This window comes from Neopelma chrysocephalum, unplaced genomic scaffold, assembly GCF_003984885.1.
Source record: "Neopelma chrysocephalum unplaced genomic scaffold, ASM398488v2 Primary Assembly neopelma1_105, whole genome shotgun sequence".
Taxonomy (NCBI): domain Eukaryota; kingdom Metazoa; phylum Chordata; class Aves; order Passeriformes; family Pipridae; genus Neopelma; species Neopelma chrysocephalum.
The window spans coordinates 341,705-365,352 of NW_020897769.1; the positions used below are offsets into that span (position 1 = coordinate 341,705).

General features: G+C 63.0%; 1 protein-coding gene across 2 annotated transcripts; it reads right to left on the minus strand.

Annotated features, from left to right (window-relative positions):
- Nucleotides 1–1,760: 1,760 nt before the first annotated feature.
- Nucleotides 1,761–18,411, minus strand: TSC22D3 (TSC22 domain family member 3). 2 transcript variants are annotated; one of them, XM_027696078.1, is made up of 3 exons: nt 18,058–18,411; nt 3,611–3,662; nt 1,761–3,046 (listed from the first exon to the last, which is right to left on the minus strand). In XM_027696078.1, exons 1-3 carry the CDS (start codon nt 18,378–18,380, stop codon nt 2,801–2,803), a joined length of 621 nt encoding a protein of 206 aa, XP_027551879.1. In that variant the 5' UTR covers nt 18,381–18,411; the 3' UTR covers nt 1,761–2,800. The 2 variants fall into 2 exon arrangements, with proteins under 2 accessions (XP_027551879.1, XP_027551880.1); XM_027696079.1 differs by lacking the exon at nt 18,058–18,411 and adding an exon at nt 3,952–4,137.
- Between the last annotated feature and the right edge of the window lie 5,237 nt (nt 18,412–23,648).

The following is a 23,648-nucleotide window of genomic DNA, read 5'->3' on the forward strand; positions in this document are numbered from 1 at the left end:
AGGGCTGCTCTGTGCAGCAGTTTCTCATTTTTTCACAAATCCGCCGTTTCTCGGGTCCTTCCCGCGCGTTAACCCCTGGGGCGCCATGGGCCAGCGGGCGGGGGGGGGATGGGGGTGCTCTGCAGAACCTGCCCTGTGCCATTGGCTGGCATCGAGTCACACCACGCTGCAGGGACAGGGAAGGCTCTGCCCACCCGTGGGAGGAAGGCTGAGCTGGAGCAAGTGGTTTGGGGGAGGTGGTTGCAACGAGTGGGGTTTGCCTGGAAGCCACTGCCTGTCCCCCTGCACAGAGGCACACGGGGACTGTGGGGCACCCCAAGGCTGTGGAGAGGGGATGGAGTACGGGGAGAGGCGGCAAACTACTCCAAACACCATCCCTGCACCCCTTGAATGCAGCTGGGTTGCAGGGTGCAGCAAGGACAAACGGGGCACGGAGCTCATCACTGCTGTCCAAACCTTCCCCAGCCGAGAGGGGCAGAAGGGCAAATGGACCATCTCCCAGCGCCCCTAAAACCACTGTAGTGACCTGACCAGTGTGAGCACAGCTGGATCCAGCTGCCCTGTGGAACAGCCCTTCCTGGAGCAGGTGTGCCCCACCTGGGGAGGCTGGCAGCATTGGGGATGAGCTCTGTGTGTGCCTCACAGCCTGCTGCAGCACCGTTGTGTGCAAGGGATGCATAACTACGTGGTAGAGGGGCCTGAACCTGTTTACACACACAGGGAAAGCAATCACACACGTGCACTTACACATGCAAGACACTCACACTAGAGTGCTTGTAGGGCTGCCTGCGTGAGGCTGAGGTGGGGTCCCAGTCCTGGCACAGACAGCACAAGGAGGAAACAGTCACCCAGTAATGGTTTCGAGACATCATGGCCTGTGTTTTGATGTTTACTCGGCGTTTCCAGGGTGCCAACCGTACCCAGCTCCGCCGTGACTCACGTGGGGCTGGGGCTGAGCTGCCCTGCCCTCACCACGGCAGAGATCCGAAGCCACAGCACAGGGTACAGCCACCAACCCGCTCCCCTGGGCACGGGCAATGCCGGCCCAGGGATGGCTCCAGCTGGCCCAGGAGTTGTGTCCAAGTATAAAACCCTGGCACCTGACTTCAAACGTCCTGCCAGCCTGCAGCTCTGTGCACACACCCCTGGGCACCTACCAGCCTTTAACCTGTCATAGCCACCAGCATTCCCAGAGGTGGAGGGTTTAGGGTTGTTTTGCCCTCTCCCACATACCCCATGGGGTTGGATCGAAGGCTGGCTGTGACTTGGGACAGAGTTGGGGCACTCTCAGCCCTCATTCAGTACTGTTCAATCTAGATGACCCATCCTCTGACCCTCACATCCCTTTAGGATGGTTCAACATGAAAAAAAATGAAACACAAATATCAATGATAACTGTGAGAACAAAAACACTGGAGGAAGAGCAGAGCTGTGGGTACATACAGCTCTGCACAGCCTGAGAAAAGCCCCCTTCCTGTTTGCCCCCCAAGCCTGCCCTGCACACACCCCTGGTCACAAGTTCACAGCACCTTTCCCTATTGCACACACAGCCCTTGGGAAGGGGCTGCCTGCTCACGTCTCCAAAACCCCATCTTGGCTCAGCCAGGGCTGTCTATGGGGGTCTGACCCCTCGCAAAGGTGGGGAGCTGCCAGGTTTTCTCAGCTGGGGAACAACACCAGCCCAGTATCCTCACCAGTCCCACCTCAGCAACACCACTGTCCCCCACCTTCCCAGCCACAGACACAGCTTGGGGCACACGTATATACAAAAAGTAGAGTTTATTGCCATTTCTATCTAGATTTACACAACAGTGTCACCGCTTCTGACATCAAAAGCAATGTCCCATCTCTTCCCAGAGAGCAGGCCAGGTACAGGGGGGAGCTCAGAGAACAGGCCAGCTCCTCCCAACCCAGCAGGCTGGAGCGCAGCCCCGCTCGTGGCTCTGCCCAGTGGTCAGTCCGGATCCTCCCAGTGCTGCTACACTGCTTCATCACATGGGACACCAGAGAGGGGCGAATCTGTCCCCTCCGTGCTGCGACTTGCAGCAGCTGGCCAGTGACAGCCGCTCACCGTTCCAGTCTGGCTTGAATCCCCCAGCTGTTCCAATGGGCATGGCTGGCCCAGAGCGGGCACCCCACAGCCTCGGAGGCACCGCTCGTGTGCACGGTTATACATAGATACAGCTACAGAAGATGCCCAAACTAACAAAACAAGCTTTTTTTTTTTTTCCTTGTAATCCCCACACTGCTGTGCGTTCAGCCATGCACTACGCTGCAGCTGCCACCTCCGGTGCTGCTCAGTCTGGGTCGGGTTCCAGCAGGCTCCTGGGTGGCTCGCGGGACAAATGTGCTTCGCTCGCTAAACATCGGTCTCCCTCCAACGTAAGGCTTTGCCAGAAAGAGACACCCCCCTGCAGAGTGCAGCCGTGGCCCGAGGCTCGGCCGGCGCTCCTTCCAACCGCAGGCTCCCATCGTGGTGCCAAAGGCTGCCCGGCACTGCCAGGGTGCCAAGGTGCCCAGGCTTCAGCAGAGCCCGGGATGGGCAGCCACAGATCTCCTCCTGGCACCCGGCGGGCGGTTGGATGGGGAGGGGGGGTCAACTGCCCGCGTCTCCCTTGAAGAAGAGCATCCTCATGCAGGAGACGGCCACTGGCTCTGCGGGCTGGCCAGGGCTGCCCGGGGGGCACGGCTCAGCGCCAGGTCTGGCAGTCCTTCGTGTGAGATGAAGGCGGAAACGATTTTGCAGGAGATTAAGTAGAAAGAGTTCTGTGGCTCTGCCCACCCCAAGGACAGAGCCACCTTACACCGCAGAGGCCCCGGAGTGCTGGGCCGGGGCAGCCACCCCGGGGCTCTGCTCCTCAGGGCACAGCACCTCCGCTGGGAGCCGGGACTGGAACTTCTCCAGCTGCTCGGGGCTGGCCAGGGTCTTCAGGAGGCTGTTCTCACGCTCCAGCTGGGAGTTTTTCTCCAACAGTTCCTTGATTTGCTCTTTCAGGACCTCCACCTCCTCCCGCACCGCGTACATCAGATGATTTTTCACAAGATCCTGCAAAAGGCCATGGAAGAGACCATCACTGAAGAGTTATGCCCTGGGGGCAGCTCCCTCCCTTTACCAAGTACCGGGAAAAGTGCCAAGTGCTGCAGAAGCTTTTCCCAAGGCTGTCCCTCCCCACCCTATCCTTGGAATCCTCACCAGGGCTTGGTGCTCAGGCAGCATAGCTCCCTCAGCCTCCATCTCTCCAGTCTCTCTGCGTACACAGGCGTCCTCCAGCCCCAGCTCATGTCCCGGGGTTTGGGGGGGGGTGTGGGGTTGCAGTTTCCGATTACCCAGAGCACCCGGCTCCGCCACCCTCACACCCCGAGGGTCCCTTTCCATGTCCACCCTCGCTCCCTGCGCACTGCGGCGCGGCTGGAGCCAATGAGCTCTGCGGCGGCCGCAGACAAAGAGCGACTCTGCCCGGCAGCGGGCTGGGGAGGGAGGATCCCTGCGGGTAGAGGGACTTTCCGCCCCGGGCAGAGCACCCACCCGGGAGCGGGGAGCCTCCCTCTAGGGCACAGCACCCGCGGGATGATGGGGGAGGGGGGGGGGGGGGGCAGCCCTGCAGCTCACCATCGCTTGCTCGATCTTGTTGTCGATGGCCACCACGCTGGCTCCGGAAGCGCTGGAAGAAAGCGGAGAGGCCGAGGGTCAGCACCGAGCACCCTTCTTTCCACGGGGATCCGCGCAGCCACCCCCTCCCCACCCTGCCAATGCATCGGGGCGGCCCCCTCCCCGGGGAAATCCAGGAATCCAGGCACCGATCGTGCGCGCCCTTCACTCCCGGGGCAGCAATGCCCCTGGACCTCAGTCAGGGTACGCAGCAGGCCCCCCCCGGGGCCCCGGGACGCCCCCTCCCCAGGGCCCTGCGGCGAACGGCGGGGGCACCGCGGCGGCACCGGGGCTGCCCCTACCTGTTGTCGAGCTTCACGGAGACCACGTCCCCCCCGAGCAGGGAGGAGAAGAAGGAGATGGAGAAGTTGTGGAGCTGGTAGACAGCCACCTCCATGGGGGACTGGTACATGCCGGTGCTCATGACTGCGAGCGCAGGGACACTCACGCACAGACGGCGACGGACGCACTGCGGGGCCCCCCCCGCCGCCCCCGCTTATATCGGCGGCGCCCGCCCTGCCGGGAGGAGCCAGCGCGGCCGGGACCGCCCGCCGCCCCGCAGCGCCGCGGCCGGGGCTGCCTCGGTACTGCCCCCCGAGGTGACACATTGACCCCCGGTACTGCCCCTCGATGCGACACATTGACCCCTGGTGCGGCACCCTGCCCCCCCCGTACTGCACCTCCACCCCCGGTACCGCACCCCTGCACCCCACTGCCGCCCCTCCGCCCCTTCCAGTTGCACCCCAGCGCAGCTCCACACCCTCCCAGTGCAGGACCAACCCCCCCCCAGCACTGTGTCCCCCCCTAATCTGCACCCACACACACAGTGTTGCAACCAGAGTCCTGGCACCCCTGGCACCCCTAATACAGTTCCCCCACAGCCCGCATGCCTCAGCACCCCCTTCCTGTGCTCCCCACATGCGCCCAGGATTGAGGGGGGGACACACGCAGCTGCTTGGGGGACTGGGAGAAGGGGTGAACCCGCTCTGCGTTTTGGGGTGCAGCCTGCAGGTCCCACACGGTGGGGCCCCCGCGGCTGCGAAGGGGAGGCAGGAGGGGAAGGGGAGCCATGGGCGTGCAAAACAGAAACAGGGGTGCAAAATAGAAACGGGAATGAAAAACAGAAATGGGGATACGAAAACCAAAACAAAACAAAACAAAAAACCGGGGTGCATAACAGAAATGGGGGTGCAAAACAAACAGAAACGGGAGTGACAAACAACAGAAACAAGAGCAGAAAAACAACCGGGCGTGAAAAACAACCCCGGGAAGGGAAACCAAAACCTGCAGGCAGAGCAAACACGGGGTGCAGAACCAACCCAGGGTACGGAACATGCCTGACGTGCAGAACTGCGGGTGCAGAACAAACCCAGGGCGCAGAACAACACCCCAGGAGTGCAGAACAGCACCCAGGTACAGAACGAACCCGGGGTACAGAACGAATTCAGGGTGCAGAACAACAAATACGGGGTGCAAAACAAATTCGGAGTGCAGAACACGCCCACGGTGCAGAACAACGGGGCATGCAGACCAAACCAGGGGTCCAGAACAAGCCCGGAGTACTGAACAACATCCCCCTTGTGTTGCAGAACAGTCCTGGGGTACAGAACAAACCCGCTGTACAGAACACCACCGCCACCGGGGTGCAGAACAACGACTCTGGGGTGCAGAACAAATTGGGGATACAGAACATGCCCAGGGTACAGACCAACAACCGCAGGGTGCAGACAAAACCCGGGGTCGACAACGGAATGGGGGCACAGAACAAACCCAGAGTACTGCACAGCACCACCCCCGGGTTGCAGGGCAGCCCCGAGGTACAGAACAACACCACCCCCAGAGTGCAGAACAACAACCCCGGGGTACAGAACCCCCGCGGGTGCCGGACACGCCCTCGGCCGGGCGGCCCCGCCCGCCCTTGCATAACCCCGCACCGGGCGGCGGCGGGACCGGACGGGGGGGCCCTCCCGCGGGCACGGGGGGCACTGCAGGGGCTGGGGCCGGGGGTGCACAGGCGGGGGGTGCCGGGGGGCATGGCCAGGGCCGGGGGTGCGCTCTCTGTGCACACGCGTGTGCAAGCCCCGGGGTCACGCCGGGTCCTCCACAGCGACCTGCACATAGAGCAAGCGGATCTCCTCCGTGGGGTGGAGGCAGGGCCCCTAAAACGCCCTCAGCATCCCGGGAAATGGAGTGGCACTGCCCACCCGGGTGCTGCCCCCCTCCTGGCGCTCGGCTCCCCGCTTATCTCTGCCCTCCGGACCTGGGCCTGGGGGGACTTTGCTCAGTGGCCACCCACTGCCCCCGACTCCCGCGTTTCATCCCCTGAAGGCCATGGCAGGGCTGATGCTGAACAGACCCCGTGGCAGAGCTCATGCACGGCGCAGCATCCAAGAAACTGTTAGAGCTGGCAAGGCACTTTAAGCGACCTTAAAACACTCATTCACGACACATGTGCACCCCAGGAATGCTGCAGAGGACCCCGAAGGCCCCAGTCCAGGGGATCCTGAAGGTGCCTGGCAGCTGGCTGTTGGGAGAGACCAAGGAGCCCTGACTGACAGGTGTGCTGCCAGGCCCCTTCCTCGGGTGGGGAGGGGGAAAAAGGTGGTATTTCCCCATCAGAAAGGGAAACTGAGGCACAGTGCACTACAGCTGCTGCCAAGAGCCAGACCTGGCCAGGCAGGTCTCCTCAAGTCACGCCAACCTCCCAGGGCAGGGCGAGGGCCGCGGGGTCCCACGGGGCGAAGGGCACAGGCACCTTGCATGGGATGCAGTGCTACCCGCAGACCGCAGCCAGGCACGCACGGCTGCCCCGGCACACGCGGGTTTGATGTGGGGATGTGAGAAAGCATCGTCTCCCCGTCTGGGACCTGTGGGGGAGATGATGCATATCCCCCTGTGCTGGCACCAGCCCGGCCCACGCAGAGCTGCTGGGCAAGGGCTGAGCGTGGGGCTGGCACTGCAGAGAGCAGGCAGGGGTCTGTCCCCCGCGCCATGGTGCTGACGCGTGTACCCCCCCTGCCCACTCCAGACCCTACTCACCAATCCCTCCTTCTGAAGAGGCTCGGGGAGTATGGTGGCTGGAAGGCCATGCTGCCCCACGGCCCCGCTGCGGCCCCTCTGCTCCCCGGCAGCGATGCCGGCTCTGCCTGTGGCCGTGTCCCCCCAGCTTGCGATGGCAGAGGCAGCCTGGGTGCCGGCCGCATCCAGGGGCTGCGGGCACGGGGTAAACATGCTGGGGGATGACCTCAGCTGCGCTCAATTGGCCCTTTCAGGGCCGGTGGCCAGTGTGCCACCCCGAGCCGCGCGGTGCCCCCCTCCATGGGCAGATGAAAGGGCACTGTGTGCGCCTGTCACAAGAGTGACTGGTGGTGGGCTGGGCAGCAGCCTCTGGGACACAGCTCTGTCCCCTTACTGGGACAAGTCCAGACCACCCCCACCAGGGGTCCTTTGACTCAGTTTCCCACTGCAGCTCAGGGAGGGTGCCGGTTTCACTGCGAAGAGGGCAGGAGAGATGGGGAGAGGTGCTTTTTCCACGACTGGACACATCACCAGTTGTGCCACCTTCTGTCTCCTGCAGAGGTGGCAGCAGCAGGGAGATGGGATGGGCAGACCCCAGTTTGCCCCCAGCCCTGACAGTTGTGCCTGTTTTCCCACCTCCTGTACTAAAGCCCCCCCCCCCCCAGTCCTGCCCAGCCTCCTTCCCAAAGGAAGCCCTAAATCATTAGTGTCAGAGACTAAGGGCTCCGCCGGTGGCCCATGTCCCACAGCTTGGGGGTCCCAGTTCCTGTCTGTTCCCTTCCTGATGCAGCACTCAGGCACCAAGGACTGGGGAAAACCCAGCAATTTCTGCAGCTGCTGGAGCGAAGCTGGAAAGCGCTTTGGGGGAAGATCACTTCAGCTCTGCCACCTCCAATATTTTTCCCATGGAGTGGGACTACTGCAAAAATAAACAGGACTGTGTAACTGACTTCCCTGCAGACCCCCTGGGGTCTTTCCACCCAGCCCTGGCCACAGCCATCACTGCTCGGGGTGTGGGTTCCCTGCTCCAAGGCTAGGCAGGATGCTGTCCGCCTCCATGAGACCCAGGGAGGGATGCTCTGGAGAGATGGAGAAGCAGCAGTCTCCTTCCCCACACTCAATGAATGAAGGATCCCTAGGCAGCCTGTGGCCAGGGCAGAGGCTGGCTGGGCAGGGGACTGCAGCCCTCCCACAGCCCTGTGCCCACAGCACCCCCACTTGGGGGATGGGGCTCCTGGACGTGTCGCTGGGCACACACAACCATGGCACACCTTGCAGCCCCTACATTCCTGCACACACCCCCTGCACACACAGCACGCCCACACCCCTTACACGCACACGTGTGTCTGCCAGCCCAGGCGGGCGCACACCCCGCACAGGGTCACACTCTGCACACACATGTGCATGCTCGTGCATCCTTCTTGCACGCGTGTGCACACACGTTAGTTTAGTACCTGAAGCTGATGACCTTGGGGGTCTTTTCCAGCCCCAGAGCCTCTGTGGCCCGATGGCAAGCACTCTGCAGGCAATGCCTGGCAAACACGCCGCCGCCGCTCCGCGCGTGTGAATGCACATGCGCTGCCAGCACCCCCCGCACACGCTGCCCTGACTCACGGCTGACGCACAGCCCTGCCTGCACAGCCCTGCCCGCACAGCCCTGCCCGCACAGCACTGCCCGCACAGCCCTGCCCGCACAGCCCTGCCTGCACAGCCCTGCCCGCACAGCCCTGCCCGCACAGCCCTGCCCGCACAGTCCTGCCTGCACAGCCCTGCCCGCACACCCCGTGTTAGTGGCGCGGTGCGAGGCAGCTCTGCGGGCCCCTGTGCAGCAAGGGGGGCACACCCAGCCCAAGGGGGTCACCAGCAGCTCTGCGGGCCCCTCCACACCGGGAGCATGAGCTCCCAGCTCTGCTGGACCCTGCTTTGTGCCAGCTGTCCCCAGGGAGCCCCTCTGAGCCGCCCCAGTGCCCCCACAGCAGCAGGGTGCTACATGGGGCCCCAGCCCCCCCCCACAGCCCTGGCTGAAGGCCTTGCCAGGCTGCTGGCAGCCACCTCCTCTCCCACCACCCACATGTGGTCCTCCAAGCGGAGCAGGGTGGGCAACATACCCCCTTGCCCTTCCTAAAGGGCAGGGGGCCGTGGACTTGCAGCTACCCTATGGCACCAGAGGACACAGTGATGGGCATCTTGGAGCAGGCTGGGAGAGAAGGGCCAGTGCTGTGAACTGTATCCCTGAGACAGCACCAGGGCAGCTCCTGCCTCTGTACACAGTGATGGGAGGTTCGTCAGGCTGGGCCCGGCTCGTGCCTGTGGTTATTCTGGGAACAGCAACAGTAGCCGCGATACAGGGTAATTGTGACACTAATTGTTGTGCTCTCCGGGGAAAAAAACCACCCGCAGCTGTCATTGAGCAGTGAGGAGAGGTGGTGACACCAGCCAATGGTGGTATCACCCCAGCAGTGGCCCTGCAGGACACCCTGAAGCTGCCAGCAGCCCCTCAGCCCTCACACAGCCTGTGCCCCAGCCCAGGAGATGCCAGCCCCTCTGCCAAGTGACGTTTAGTGACAGCCCCCTGCTCAGCAATGGGATGTGGAGGCCTGCAGCCCCCACGGGGCTCTGCCTGGCTGGAGCAAGGGGTGACAGGGAGCAGGATGAGGGGATCATCTCTCGCTGCCTGGCACTCCACACTTGCACAGTGTTGTGGGTCATGGCCCTGGGGACAAGACGTGCCGTTTGTGCTGAGCCCTGTGCGTGGGACCCAAGCCAGGCACTGCGGTGCCACACACCAAAGGATGCTCCTGCCCTGGCAGGACTGTTGGGGCTGCAGGAGCAGCCCTGGCTCCCCAGCCTCGGCTCTCTCCCCCTGCTACAGGCTGTGCTCACAGCTCCATGGCAGCGTTCCTGGCTTGCTCTCTCCCAAGGACTCAGCTCAATGGGAGGAAGGCCCATCAGAGGGTCCGAGGCGTGGGAAATGTTTATAGCCTGGCCTCGGAGACACTGGAGAGCAAACTGAGAAAGGCGCAGAGCCAAGGTTGCCCAGGCTGCTCTGCAGAGCCAGAGCTCCCGCTCCAAGGGTCAGAGTGGAGTGGGAGAGGAAAAACCACTGCTTGCAAACACGCTAAGGAAACTCTGCCTGTCAAAGCCCAAAATCCTGCAGCTGTGTTGGTGGCGGCCAAGGGAGTGGGTACGCCAGCACCAGGGCAGCTGTGCCCTGCAGGAATGGAAGGAGGGGTAGGCAGGGACACCAGTGATGGCTGGAGACTGTGGGAGCCCATGATGGGAAGAGCTGGGCATGGAACAGGGCTGAGAAACTCCTGGTCTTGCCCAGCAGCCCCATCCTGGTGCTGGGAAGGGAAGGGTAATGCCAGGGGCTGCCAAGAGGCAAGCAGGCAGCTGGGCTATCTGCTGTGCCAGTCCCAGAATCCCAAAATGGAATTGCCTGCCCTATGGCAATGGTGTGGGAATGCTGCTCCAGCCCCAGCATCCCAAACCGTGCCTGTTTGCCCTGTGGCACTGGCGTGGGGGTGCTCTGCCAGTCCCCAGGGCTAAGAGGATAGCATTGCCAAAGCACAGCAGTTGTCCAGCTCTTGGTTTCCTCTTCCTGAACACGCCCTGACTGAGCTGCTCACTGAGGCCTGGAACTACCCCTGGCTCAGCTGGTGCCTTCCAGGGGCTGTGTGGGACACATGGAAGCCCCACACAACTAGGAGCCCTGTGACATGGGGACCCAGGTCATGCCCACCAGAGCCTTAGAGAGCTCATAAATTCCCCCAACCTGGGGCATGTGCTGCTCCAGAGCAGTGGGTAACCCCTCCTGGGCACACCTCTAAGTACCCAGGCAAGGCTGCAAGCCCCTGCCTGCAGAGCTGGTGCTGCTGGCCTTACCTGGCCCCAGTCCCAGCCCAGGGGACACCAGAGTCACGTGGGAAGAGCTGCACAGAGGCAGCAGCCTCTGCCACGTTGGGGAAGCCCCGGGAGGGTTTCAGTGAGGGAAGGCTGACGGGGAACCTGTCCTTGGGGAAGGCTGATGGGGAACCTCCCTTTACCCCCAACGGAGGCACAGCAATGCTGGGGGACACGGGTGACCCCCCTGCCAGGCAGCAGGCACGGGCAGGGGTTGTGCTGTGGAGACTCCTCCAACCTGTCAGGCTGGAGGTGCCGTGGGGTGGTGGATGGAGCCCTGGCAGGCTCCTGTGTCCAGCTGTGGGGCTGCCTGTTTCCTCTGATAAAGGTACTTGGCTGTACTCCCAGTTCTGTTTTTTTCTTGCGTGCGAGTGCACACCCCAGAGCCGGCCTGCTGAGAGCTGCAATTTTTCTTTCTCTAACTTTGCCACCAGACCCTCTTCTTCCTCCCGTGCCCTGTGGTAGCAGCTGCCCCCCAGCACCAGTGTGAGGAGGGGAGGTCAGAGAGGACCCAGCTCCAGCTAAGCCCTCTTCACTATGCTGTAGGAAGGCCCCAAAGCCGTGGCTTCCCAATACATGCTGAGGTAGGAGAGAAAGAGGTAAAAGGGCTGATCTAGTTGGTACCAGCCTTAGACCATGTGGCCCAACATCTCACCTCGGTGGTGTTTGTCAACACCAGCCCCACAGTGCTGCCAGCCCAGTGTGGGCTGCCCTGGTGGGCACCCTGCCAGGGGCCATGGGGCACCCTTGCACCCCCCTCAAAGGGTCCCACGGCCACTGAATGCAGAGGCAAGGTAGCCAGGTATGGCACAGCCCAGTGAAAACCCCGTGGCATTCCCCATGCATTGTGCCTGGCTGTGGGGGGGAGCACAGCCACCTTCTCACGTGGGAGGGAATGCCCAGCCCCAGGGAGGATGGCAGGCTGAACCCTCTGCAGAGCTTTAATCCACAAATCTGTCCGCAGAGCAAAGTGCTTCACACCCACGCAGGCCCAGGGTGGAGTCCTGTCACTGAACTCGGTGTTATCTCCTCCCGGTGAGCCCGTGCCCTGCCCTGGGGCTCCTGCCAGCCATGGCTCTGAACTCCGAACTGCCCTCATTTCAAAGCTCACTGTGTCAACCTGGACAGTGCCGGCTGGATCACCCCCTGATACTGCCTCCCCTTTTCTGGTCCAGTTTCAGGGAACTGGGGCGGCCGTGAAGATGAAGGGACACCCTGCAGCACGAGGGGCCAGGCAGTGCCCTTGAACCCCAGAGTAGGTGGGCGGGGGGCTGCCAGCCTGGGCTCTGCTTCCCCCAGCCCCTCACTCAGCTTTGCAGGGATCCCCAGCCCGAGAGAGGAACCACAAAGCAGGGCCTCTGGCATCCTCCAAAAGCAATCCTGGGCCCCTTTGCAGGCAGGAGCGGGCGCTCTGGAGCCCCGCTGGGCGCTGGCAGTGGCTGCCCTGCGGCGTGCGGGAGTGCCCGCTCGCTAATTGGGAGGCAGCTCGTTATGTAATGAGCATGGAGGCCGGGGAGCTGTGAGAGCAGTGTGGCGCACCCCATGCTACCCAAATCTGCTCTTCCAGCCCAGAATAAACCCTATTTACAGAACCCCCCCCGAGCCCTTCGCCAGCCCCTTTCGCAGGTGCCGGAACCTGGCGCTCTCCTGCTTGGCTCGATGAGGATGCCTGGGGGGAGTCCCAGCAGCCCTACAACACCCAGGGGGTGGCTGGACCCCGTTGGGGGTGCAAAGCCCAGACAGACCTGATCTGGTGGGGGTTGGAGAGGAGAGGAGCCGTGCTCAGGCAGTGCGTGAGCCAGCACCCGCAGGAGGTCAGGCAAGGACATGCAGGGCGGCGCAGCTTCAGCAGAGCCGGTTATTAATACCCCGCCTGGCCTTTGCAAGGAATCCCGGGCATTTCGAATCAGGGACCTTCGCTGAAACCCTGCCCTCGCTGACATTTCAGAACAATAATAACGTGAAAGACAATCAGCTGCTGGTGGGACGGGTACCTACAGCACTGCCGTGGCTCTCTGTGTGCTGGCCTCAGTAGCCAGCCCTCACCCGGCTTGTGCCAACCTTTGGGGACAACCTGAGACCGTGCCCTGCCTCCAAAGCGGTGGAGCAGTCCCCCTCTGTGTCACAGGGGGATCACCATTGAGGCCATAAGGATGTCTTGTCCTGCCCCAAGGCATCAGCCACCTGCTGCCATCCCAAGGGAATCACAGGTGGGGGGTGGCGAGGACTGGACCCCAGCCTGATCCTGGAGTCTGGCAGGCCCAGGGCTTCTGCTCTGTCACTGGAGTCATTCTGCAGCAAAAGCCCCCTCAAATATATATTTATATATAACTCAGGACACAGACAGAGGATGATGATCTCCTCTCCCAAAGACAGCCATGTGCATCACCTGGATAAATATAACTCAGAGCTCATTTGCAAAGTATTGCCCTCGGGATGGGTTGCAGTCTCTATCGCCTCTCCAGCCCTCTCCCCCCCACACACACATGCCTTGGGGTAAGGTTGGACTTGATGATCTCAGAGGTCTTTTCCACCTAAGTAATTCTGTGATTCTCTGCCACGTACCAACAGGGTCTCAGTCCTTCCCAAGGGCAGGATCCAACCTGGGCCCCCACTCCCCTTGGCAGTCCCCTTACAGCACACGGACAGTCACATCCCCTGGGCACACACACAGCTGCCAAGCTCTGACGACACGCATCCCGAGCCCCTTGGTCCCATGCAGGTCACGGTGCTCCCCCAAAGCACAAGGTTGGCTTTAACCTTCCTCGTGCTGGGCAGTGGCCAGGAAGGTGGCAATAATCCCAGCAGAGACCATCCAGGATCAGGCCATGTCTCACCAGGAAGGGAAAGTTTGATGCTGGAGGGAATTGGCATGATGCTGAGACCAGGGCAGACCCCTGCAACCTGCTCCAGCTCCAACCTCTTCCACATCTTTAAAGTTCACAGCTGGAAATAAATCGTGTCCAGCCTTTTCCCCATAGGGCCATGCTGTCATCCCTGCCTGACCTTGGGACACCTACCCCTGCCTGTGGGGAGCCAGGCACCTGCCTTGGCAGACGGGCAGCGCTGGGGCATCCCGAGGGGACTGAGGTGACGAGCTGCTGAGCAGCTGACGTTGGCATCACCAGACTCTAGCTCAGCTGTGCCAGCCCCCTTGGCCATAGCCTTGTGATCGTGGGCAAATGGTTCCATCTCAAAAGGCTGGAGGGGCTAAGCAGGGCTCTCCTGAGCTCCAGGGAATGTTGGGAGTCTGGAGGGAGCTGGGAAGGGACAGGCACAGTGCATGGTGTGGCGTGTTCTGCCACTAGCCCTGCCAAGCCATGCTGAATCCCCTGTGCTATATCAGAGCCCTGTGAACCTGACCTGTGGGGACATCGCTCCCAAGTCTGCTGGGTCATGGGGTGGGCGTCCCAGGGTGTCAGGATGCCCATGATGGAGACCAAGGTGGGCTCAGCCAGCTGTCTGCCTGGCATCTTCCTGGCAGTGGGAGGATTTGGGCACACCAAGGTCAGCACCTCCCAGCACTACAAGCTACTCCTACCGCTGAAACAAAATCTCCCCGGCACCTCATCAGTGAGCAGGGCTGGCAAACCACACTGCAGGCCACGGGACAGGCCACGTGCAGCTCTGTCCTTTGGGAGCAAAGCAAGCAAACCCTGAGGCATGGTCTTGGTGGGCAAGGGGGCCCTCCCAGCCCCCTCCCTGGCAGAGCTGTCCCGGGGCCAAAGCAGGGAGAGCAGGACAGCTTGGTCTCACACCCACACCTCTCTCACGCTCACTTGTGGCCCCTCTCCCCATCAATGTGTCCTTGTTGCTCCAGCCCACTCAGCCAGCTGGAATGCATGCCTTGGCCCTGCCACCCCGGGATGCCCTTTAGGCCCTGGCTCCTCTCCTCCTGCCCTGGCTCCTCTCCTCCTGCATTGCTGCCACAAAGTGACACTCGATGGACAGGAACAAGTGGTGCTGTGACACAAATACCACCCTGGTACCGCTGTCCAGGCACTCTTGCTCACCAGCCTGACATTACAGTGGGAAAGGCGGTGCTGCCCTGCTTCTCCCGCCCAAATTCATTACACTTGAGGCCCCCTTGCCTCCCTGTGACTCCCTTGACTTGCCCTGGCCCAGGGGAAGGTGGACCCCAGCCCCTTTCATAGCTCAGACCAAAGGCTGGGTCATTGCACGATTTGTTAGGTGGAGCAGCAGGTCAGGCAGTGCTCGGAGATTGTCTGGCTATGCAGAGGCATCCCCTCACTGCCCGGAGCAGGATGGGCACAGGCTGGCCAGGCTGCCAGGTGTTGCCCAGGAGAGGCTGGAAGGAGTGCTGGCACGGCTGGCCGATGTGGGCGAGCAGGCTGGCACGTACCTCCTCTCCCCACCCAGAGCCAGGCGGGGTCCTGCTTCGATCAGGCGCCAGCACGCACCCGGGGTGCTGCTCCTCCCGCTGCACCAACCTCCTCCCACGCCACCGGCTCCCCTCACCCCCTGCCCTGGGGAAAGGTGTCACGCAGTCACAGGGCTGCACTTCCTGACCCACACTTGGTCAGGCTCATGCCTGGCTCTGGGATGAGCAATCCTGGGGTAACACTGCAGGGGGATTGCAAAGACCTTTTTGCCCACTGTGTTGGCATCTGCGGGAGAAGGTGTGCCCAGCCAGGATGGTGGCAGCTGCCCTCCTTCTACCTGATGCTTCCACGTGAGCTTGGCCCCTTGGCACTGCCAAGATCTCCCTGGAGAGCAGTTTGTGATGCCCTGTGTGAGGGCATAGTGGGGAGAAGCCCTTTGGGCACAGGATCCCATGCACTCCTGGAGCAGGAAGGCTTCCTGTAGGAGTGTCAGCCCTGGAGGCAATTGGTCCAGAGCATCCCTGCCTTGTGCATCCCTGACAACACCCCTGCTGTGAGCAAAGGGCCACGGAGAGCCTAGCAGAGACCACCCAGCTGGGGAAACCCCCGGAGACAGGTCAGACATGCTGAATATGAGTTGTTTGAGATGCCCAGCACTGACTTGACCCTGATAGAGCTGTTTCCAGCCAGCCACAGAGCCAGACTCGACTCCAGGTGCAGCAGTTTGGTGCTCCCGTGCTGTGCTGGATGTCGGCCATGCACGAGTGTGTGCATCCACACAACTCCCACCTCCTCCTGTGTCATCAGAGCACATCAGCCACAACAAGGGGCACCAACTGGTTTGGGTTCCCTGGTGCCAGCAGCAGGGTACCCTTATCAGGCCTGTTATCGGGGTGTTCCTCTGGCACCCACAATTCTCTGCTGTATATGCTATCTCCTCTTGGGTGTCTTGGCTCATTCCCCAGGAGGAGAAAGTTCAGGCTGGAGCAAAACAACCGCAAACACAGGTGTGGGCACACCTGGCTCCAGTGCCCGGGGCCGTGCACCCAGCTCCCCCATGCCGGGACACCTGAGGGGGACAGGGGATCACCCAGGCAACCTCCAGACCAAGGTGCTTGGACACCAAGTGTGACAGAGGGACATGGCTTTGCGCCACACCACGGCACAGAGGTGTCACAAAAGGGATTGCCTGGAGCCTCTCGGGACACAACACACACCAGGGCACGGAGGACAGGCAGCAACGAGCACTGAGGGGCACAGATGGGGAGAAACCCTGATCCCCTGGCACCTCTACTATCTCCCTACCGCAGCAGGAGCTCACCGGGTGCTAACCAAGAGCTCTTGGGTCCTGCTCCAGCAGGGACAAGTTCAAAAGCAGCCTGCTGTGCCCATGGGCACTGCCTGCCCCACCGAGCAGCCCGGGTGCTTGGCTCCGACCCCAGCCCTGGCAGCCCACACTGGGGACAGCGTCTCGCTTCCCCCCCTTCACCCGTGGTGCCAACCGGCTGCAGCCTCCCCAGGGAGCAGGGGAACCTCTCGCTCCCGTCCCCTCCCAGCCGGGTGGGTTCGCTGCCCGCACGGGTACCGGTGCCTTGGCGGGTGTCCCAGCTCCTCCTTTCCCACCTGAGCGGCAGCTCGGCGTTATGTAAGTGCAGGAAGAACGTCGCCAAGGCCGGCTCGAGGCAGCAGCCTCCCGGCGTCAGACGCTTGGCTGGGCGAGGAGGCGGGCGTGCGCCGGGGCGGCTCGCACGCGTGGGGCGGCCACGTGTGAGCCCACCCGCCTCCCGCGCCGGGCGAGGGGACGAGGGGCGGCTCGCCCGCCCGCGCACAGCCCACGGGAGCGCGCCCACGGGTGCATGTGCGTGCAGGGAGGGAAGGGGATGGCGAGGTGTCTGTGAACGCGTGGGTGCTGCCGCGCCCCCCCTGCGAGCTACTCCCCCCCTCCAGCGGAGCAGCGAGTGCCAGAGCCGCTGCCTGCCCTGCCAGCCATGCAGACACCTGCCCGCGATGCACGGATAGGCTATAGGTCCCCTCAGCCCTGGGGGTGGGTAATGTGTCCCACCCGCTGAAGCCACAGGCAGCTTCGGCACCGCCGGCCCAGCTCGGCTCTCCCAGGCCAAGCTGGGAAGATCCAGACTTGTGAGCCCCAGCACAGGCTGCTCCCGCAGAGGGTGTCACCAGCCCTCCCGGCTGCTGGACACCGGGGCCAGCCCCACACAGCACCAGTGCAGGACCTCAGACAGCTCTGTCTACTCCTTGCCCCTGGGGTCCACCTTGTCAGGGCTGGGGACCCTGTGGAGTGGCAGCCCCTGGGACTCCCTGTTCAGTCTCCTCTGCCCTCACTGCTAGAGCAGGGGAGCAGGGTGGACCCCGCAGCACTGCCTCCTCAGCCCCCCAGGGAGTGTACGGGAGCAGCCCCGAGCACATCCTGCTGTGTGGGCACAGGTAGCCCACCCAGAACAGCCCGGAGCCCAGGGAGGGCAGCTCGGTCAGGGCAGAGCCACTTTGTAGGGACGGGAAATACTACCCAGGCCAAACCTGTCTCCACTCAATTTACTCTGGGGAGAGCCAGGGGAGCTGCTGAAAGGGCAGGACCTGGGACTGGGAGTTGCAGACTCCCTACCCAGGGTCTCATTGACACTCAAGGTGGCTTTCGAGGCAGCACAACTGCTTCCCAAGGAACCTGCCACCCGCTCCATGCAGAATGGGGCCGATGCCCGTCTGTCTCTGGACACTATCCATGCCCCTGCAGGCACTGTCTGTGTGGACAGAGGTAGCCAGGGAGACGAGCACAGAGTCCAGCGGCCAAGACACACAGCTGGGAGCTGTTGTCACTGCCCAGCAGACACGGGGCACTACGAGAGGGGCACGGTGGAGCAGAGCCACCCAGACCCGCACCCAGGGATGGGCTGGCACCACCCACAGGCTCCGTGCCACGCGCGGCCGCTCCTGCCTCTCCCCACGCAGACCCCACCGGCGCTGCCACCCCCCAGCCCCGGGGTCCCACAAGTCCCCGTCCCTTGCCAGCCCGGGGGGGCTGCAGGCCCCACGTCTTGCCCCACACTGCTGACAGCTCCGAGCCTGCCGTCAGCTCCGGCGCTCCCAGTCCCCGGCAGCCCCCCGGACCCCGGCGGTGACACCCACCTGTGGAAGAGGAGGAGGATGGAGAGCAGGGTCTGGTCGATGTTCCTATTGCAGATGCCCTGGTTGAAGAGGTAGCAGGGGTCCCGCACGACGGGCTCCAGCGAGTCCTGGCGCATGATGGAGCTCAGCTTGTCGGTGTTGAGGTTCTGCCGGACCAGCTGCTCCCGCAGCTGCCGGAAGCTGCTCACGGTGGGGCTGCCCGGGTTGTTGTTCTCGCCGCCTGCCCCCTCCTCCAGCCCGCTCCGGTTGGCCAGGTCCAGGCAGCAGCTGCAGCAGTCCAGCCCCACGGGCGACCGGCACTCCTCCGCGGGCGACGAGGACATCCCGGGTATCCCCGCGCCTGGCCACGGCGGCGCCGCCGGGGCCGCTCCCGGGGCCGCGGAGGGCGAGCGGCTGCAGGACGCGCCCGGTGCCGAGCGCCGCGCACGGTCCCCGCCCGCCCCGGCCCCGCTCCAGCCCCGCCCGCCTCCGCTTCGCTCCTCCCCGCCCCGGCCCCGCTCCTCCTCCCTCCATCCCGGCCCCGCTCCGCCCGTCCCGGCCCCGCTCCGCCCCGCTCCGCCACAGCGCCGCTCCGCCCCGGCCCCGCTCACCCACCGCCCCCGGCAGCGCCGCGCACCCACCCCACGCGTGGGTCCGGGAGAAGTTGGCAAGGAGTGACATGGAGTGACAAAGGGACACAGTGCCCCCCTTCTCGGCGGGGACCCCCTCCCCTCTCTGTGCTTACCAGGGGGGCTCAGGAGGCTGGAGCTGCCCGCGGCATCAGTCGCCGAAGCATCGGCGCGGGCAGCCCGCGTGGTTCCGGAGCCGGGGCAGGAAAGGGCGAAAAGGGGATGAAAGGCCCCAGAATGGGGGGAAAGCCAGGAGGGACTCGGTCCCACTGCTGAGAACGTCTGTGAGCCTCCTCGCCCGGAGACAAACCTGGCGTGGGTGGAGCGCACGGAGCCGGGGGGCCATGGATGTGCGGCACGTTGGGACTCGCCGGCAGATGCTGGGGGTTCAGGGATATGCAAGGGGAAAAGGGGATTTCTGAGAGGGGGCAAAGTGGCTTCCCTGACACTGCAGGGGGAGCGTTTCTGCCACCAGTGACCCGCACTGATGGGCTGGCAAAGAGTGGCTGGGGCACATCGTGCTGCCCTGATGGAGCTGGGACATGGGACAACACCGCAGAGAGGTGGGGATGGCCGGGCCGGGACCCTCAGGGTGAGGAACGGGAGCGTGACGAGGTCCCGGCTCCGGAGCACACGTAAGAGATGGGGTGAGAGGGCGGCCGCGGGGCTGGGCTGCCATCGCTACCGGTCATGAACCCTGCGGGCCAGCACGGTAATCCCTCACCCTTCGGAGAGAAAATCAACCGGGAGCTGGTGGGAAAGGGCTGGGCAAGGGTCCGAGGGATCAGAGCTGCCGAGGGGGGGAGCAGGCAGGCTGGGTGGGGAAGCCCACCATGGGCGGGGGGACGTGGGGGCAGAGGGAGGTTCTGTATGGAGAGGTTACAGAAGGGTTGGTGTAAGGAGATGCAGGAAGCAGCAATCGGAGGATGGCAGCGTGTCTGAAGGGCAGGGGATTGATAGGGAGAGATAAGCCAGGTCAAAATCCTTCAGGGCAAAGACGCCAGAGCACCAGGACAGCGGGGGTCCTGGCAGGACAGCGGGGGTCCTGGCGGCAGCGCTGTGCCCGCCGGGGATTTTAACGGGGTAGCTGCTCCCACTGAAGGAGTGGCAGAAGTGTCCAATAAACATTCCTGTTCCCTGTTTGGCGAGAAGGAGGAAGATGCATCACATGAGGATGAAGCGGTTTCCAGGATAGTAACCAGAGGAGGCACGAGACAGCGGCCACCACAGATCGACAGCTGGGAGAGTGGCCACGGCGACCTCAGGCAGTGCTTTCCGTGCCATGCCAGTCCATCGGTCCTGGGGACTGGCAGGATCCGGTTCCCAGTGGAGTTGGCACTAGCGGGGATCCAGGTGTGGGCGGGGGGAACTGTCAGCCCTGGGGTGATGTTGAAAGCAGGTGAATTCCTGAAGAAGGGACCGCCCACAGGCTGTCACAGGAATGTCCCCTCCCTCTGTGCACTGGCACGGTGAGGGCCGTTGATGTGGTGCTTCCTCACCCCTTCCAGTGGGCGATGAAGGAGGGAAGGGGAATGAGCCTTATCCGTCTGCCCTGTGTGCGGTGGGAACAGCCTGGCAGGGGGCTGGTGAGGGGGTCCCTGGTGAGCCTTCCTGCTGGCGAGGGCATCCCGGGATGACCCCACCAGTGGCGAGGGGGGTCCCTGGTGACCCCACTGTTGCCAGGATCCGCGGAAGCAGAAGGGTGCTGAGCTTTCTCTTCTTCCATCCCTCCGGCTGGAGAACGGCCCCCCTGAGCTGGGGAGGGGTCTCCTCCCGCTGCCCTCACCGCTCCCTGGGCTGCGCCCCGGGGGGAGCTGAGCCCCACGCCGGGCTCAGTGGGCGGGTGCCCGCAGGACCGCGGGAGGCTGCTGCCATCCCGTGGGCACAGAGGGAAGGACACGACGTCCAGGGCTGGCACCCCTTCCCCACTTCCAGCCCCCCATGGCTCTGCCCCGGGCCCGTCGGTCCTGCCCGTCCCCGACGGCAGTGAAGGTGGCCCTGGGTGCAGGTCTGTGGCTTCTCCAGGCTCCTTCTGCCCTTTGGCTGTGCCGCCTGGCCCGTGGCCCCTCCAGCCTCACCAGAGCTGCCACTCAACGCTCGGAGCAGCCCCAAGGCCAGCACTGGCCGTGGGCAGGGCTGCCCCACACCAGCCCTGCTGCTCCGCGGCCATCAATCCTTTGCTTCTCATCCACAACCGGCACACATCTCACGTGCAAGCCACGACGAGCTCCCTAAAGCCCCAGATCTGGGAGCCACGTGGTGGTTTGAGGTGATCAGCTGGGAGCAGGCATCCAGCCCTGCTGCTGACTGTGGCAGCTGGAAAAGTAGGTCTCCTATGTTTAGCTCTGGCCTTTTTGGGTCCCACTGTTCACGGGACTGGGACAATGATGGTTTTTGCACACCCATTTCCCTCAAGGGCACCGAGATGTGGCTCCACGCCCAGATGTGGCATTGCCAGGCCTAAGCCATGACTGGCACGGGGTGACATGCCGGAGAGTGGGGCACACCAGGAGGGCAAGGACAGCTTTGACCCCGAAGGGCATCGCACACAGAGGAGCTCCACATTCCCCCATCAGCACTGAAAGGGATTTCCTTCTCCTGGCTGAAACGCAGGATGCTCTGCTCCCAGCTCAGGGCAGGGACTCCAGTCCTGCCCCAGCTTCTCCTGCAGTCCCTCAGACTAGAGAGGGACTGGGAAGGAGAGTGCAGGAGGAATATGCAGGGCTGCAGGGGCCTGAGTTTAGCCAGCTCTGTGCTGGCCATGGACCCAGCCACGTACCATCTGTCTGTCTGGGAGCTGTGGGGCTGTCCAGGTTCCACAGCCCCTTTTCCTAATGCTCACTCTGAAAGGACCCTCCCCCTGTGGAGTCTTGAAGAAGGGACTGCACTGTGTCCTGTTCTCAGGGGGTCTCCAGATCTCCTTGCAGACCGTGCTGCAGCCGGGGCAGCGCCAGGCAGGGCTCCTGGTGCAATCTGCCCGTGCCGCCTTCCCTGTTCCTTCCCTGTCGGTGCTTTGGTGGGAGCTGGCTCACGCTGATGGGCCATCTGCTCCAGGGGAGCCCGGCGGTGCCAACCCCCCTGCCAGGCGACCCCCTGAGCGCCTCCGCGGGCGCTAAGAATAACCAGCGCCGTCACAGCCGTGGTATTTGTCGGCACCGCCGGTGCCACCCCCACGCCAGCCTGCGAGGCACAGGATCCATCTGCTGCCTGACGTCAGCCAGCAGCCACGCAGGGGGACGGGTGGGCAGCCAGGGGGGCCACGTGTGGCTGTGGAGAGGGGCCCGTCCCCGCCACCCGAACAGGAGCAGGGATGTGCTGGGACACGGGTGGTACTGCTGCCCAGCACCCGGCACGGGGACCCAGGGAGCTGCTGCCTTTCTTTTGTCTTGCTTTTCCCAGCGTTAAACAAACAGACACCCTGTCCACAGCTTTGCAGCACTCCTGGGAAATCGGGGCAGCCCCCAGGGCTGGGTGACCATGGCTCTGCCGTCCTGCCTGGGTCTGGCTCTACATCCAGGGGGATGGGGACGCAGCAGTCTCTGTCACCTGGCGTGGGGTCTCCTCCATTCAGGGAGATGAGATGCCCCAGAGCTGCCCATCACAGTGCATGGGGCAGCTCCCCTGAGCACCAGAGCAGCCCTTTTCCCTGTGCACGGGGCCATGAGGACCGATGCAGTTCCCCAAGCTTCGTGTGTGGTGGAGCCCTAGATCTGCAGCTGGCAGAGATGGCAGCCTGGGTGCCTTCAGCTGTTGCTACCCTGGTTTTGGGAGTTCCCATCTGGACTATTCCCCAGAGCTCTGCCTGGCTCTGCCCTGCCCACTGCCTGCTCTTTTCCTCCCAGCTGCTCCAGGTGAAAGAGTGTCACCCTGGCACGGCCATCCCGTGCCTGCACTCCTGCAGGCAGCGATTCAGATGGTGAGAAACCAGGACTTTGCAGGGAAAATGAAAAAATAATCCCCAGTCTTTCTCCTTGCCAAGCTTTTCTGGAGCTTCTCCCACATCCAGCATTTCCTAGCCTGGGTCTCCTCCTCTGTGCCCACCCTGAAGGTCCCTCTGAAGGACACCTCCTCCTCTCCTGGTCTGTCCCTCCTGGTTTGAGTGCCTGTGCCATGGCCATCTGGCACAGCCCTGCCATTCCTGAGGCTGGGCTCGAATGCAGAGCTGCTGCTCCTCCTCTTGGACCCATGAACTGCGCTCACCCCTACATCCAGACCCCGAACAGGGGGTTCTGCCAGGACACAGTGCTCCCACAGCATGGAGCCTTCCTTCCTGGCAGTGGTGGTGAGTCATGCCATGCCAGGCTGGGATGTTTTGCTGTCCTTACACTCCAGTAAGTAATTTAAAATGTCCTGACAGCCTGGGCCAGGGTGCCCTGTGGCACGGGGGGCTCCACACATCGCCCTCCTTCCGGCAGAGCCCCATGAGTGACCCCAGGCACAACGTCACTGTCGAGGGGCATTTCCTGCTGGGACAGAGAATGGTGGGCTATTCCAGTGTGAGACTTTCCAGCTCATTGGGAAGGGATTAAAACCAAATTGGCATTTCCATGGAGCTGATGCAAGGCTGGGGTTGTCTGGCAGTGAAGGGTGAGCACTCATGGGCATGGAGAAACCATCCTGAGGCTCTGTGAGGAGCACAGCAAAGAGTGGTGGAAGCTGCAGGGATGCACTGTGGGGGCACTGAAATCATTATGGCACCAACGGTGCATTTTCAGCTCTTTTTTTTTTTTTTTTTTAAGTAAAGTATCTGGTGCTTCCCTCTGGTGAGGAAGAATTGCTCTCCCAGGGAGATAAAGTCCATGGCTGCAATTAGATACGTCATAGCACAGTGAATATCCCTTCCTGGGGTGCCCGCTCCTCTGAGAGTAGCTGTGGGTGATGAGCCACCCGCAGGGCCACCCCCAGGCAGTGCCCCCTTCTCCTGTGCCCAGAGCTTTGCACTCTCCTGCCTTCATTTCCAGCCTGTGACTCTCAATATGTTCC

Excerpts from the sequence above, each read along its gene's own strand:
- TSC22D3 (XM_027696078.1), bottom strand. The coding sequence starts at position 18,380 with ATGTCCTCGTCGCCCGCGGAGGAGTGCCGGTCGCCCGTGGGGCTGGAC. Across the intron at positions 3,663-18,057 it reads ATCCTCCTCCTCTTCCACAG|CGCTTCCGGAGCCAGCGTGG; the intron begins GTGGGTGTCACC and ends GCTTTCTTCCAG. Across the intron at positions 3,047-3,610 it reads ACAAGATCGAGCAAGCGATG|GATCTTGTGAAAAATCATCT; the intron begins GTGAGCTGCAGG and ends GGCCTTTTGCAG.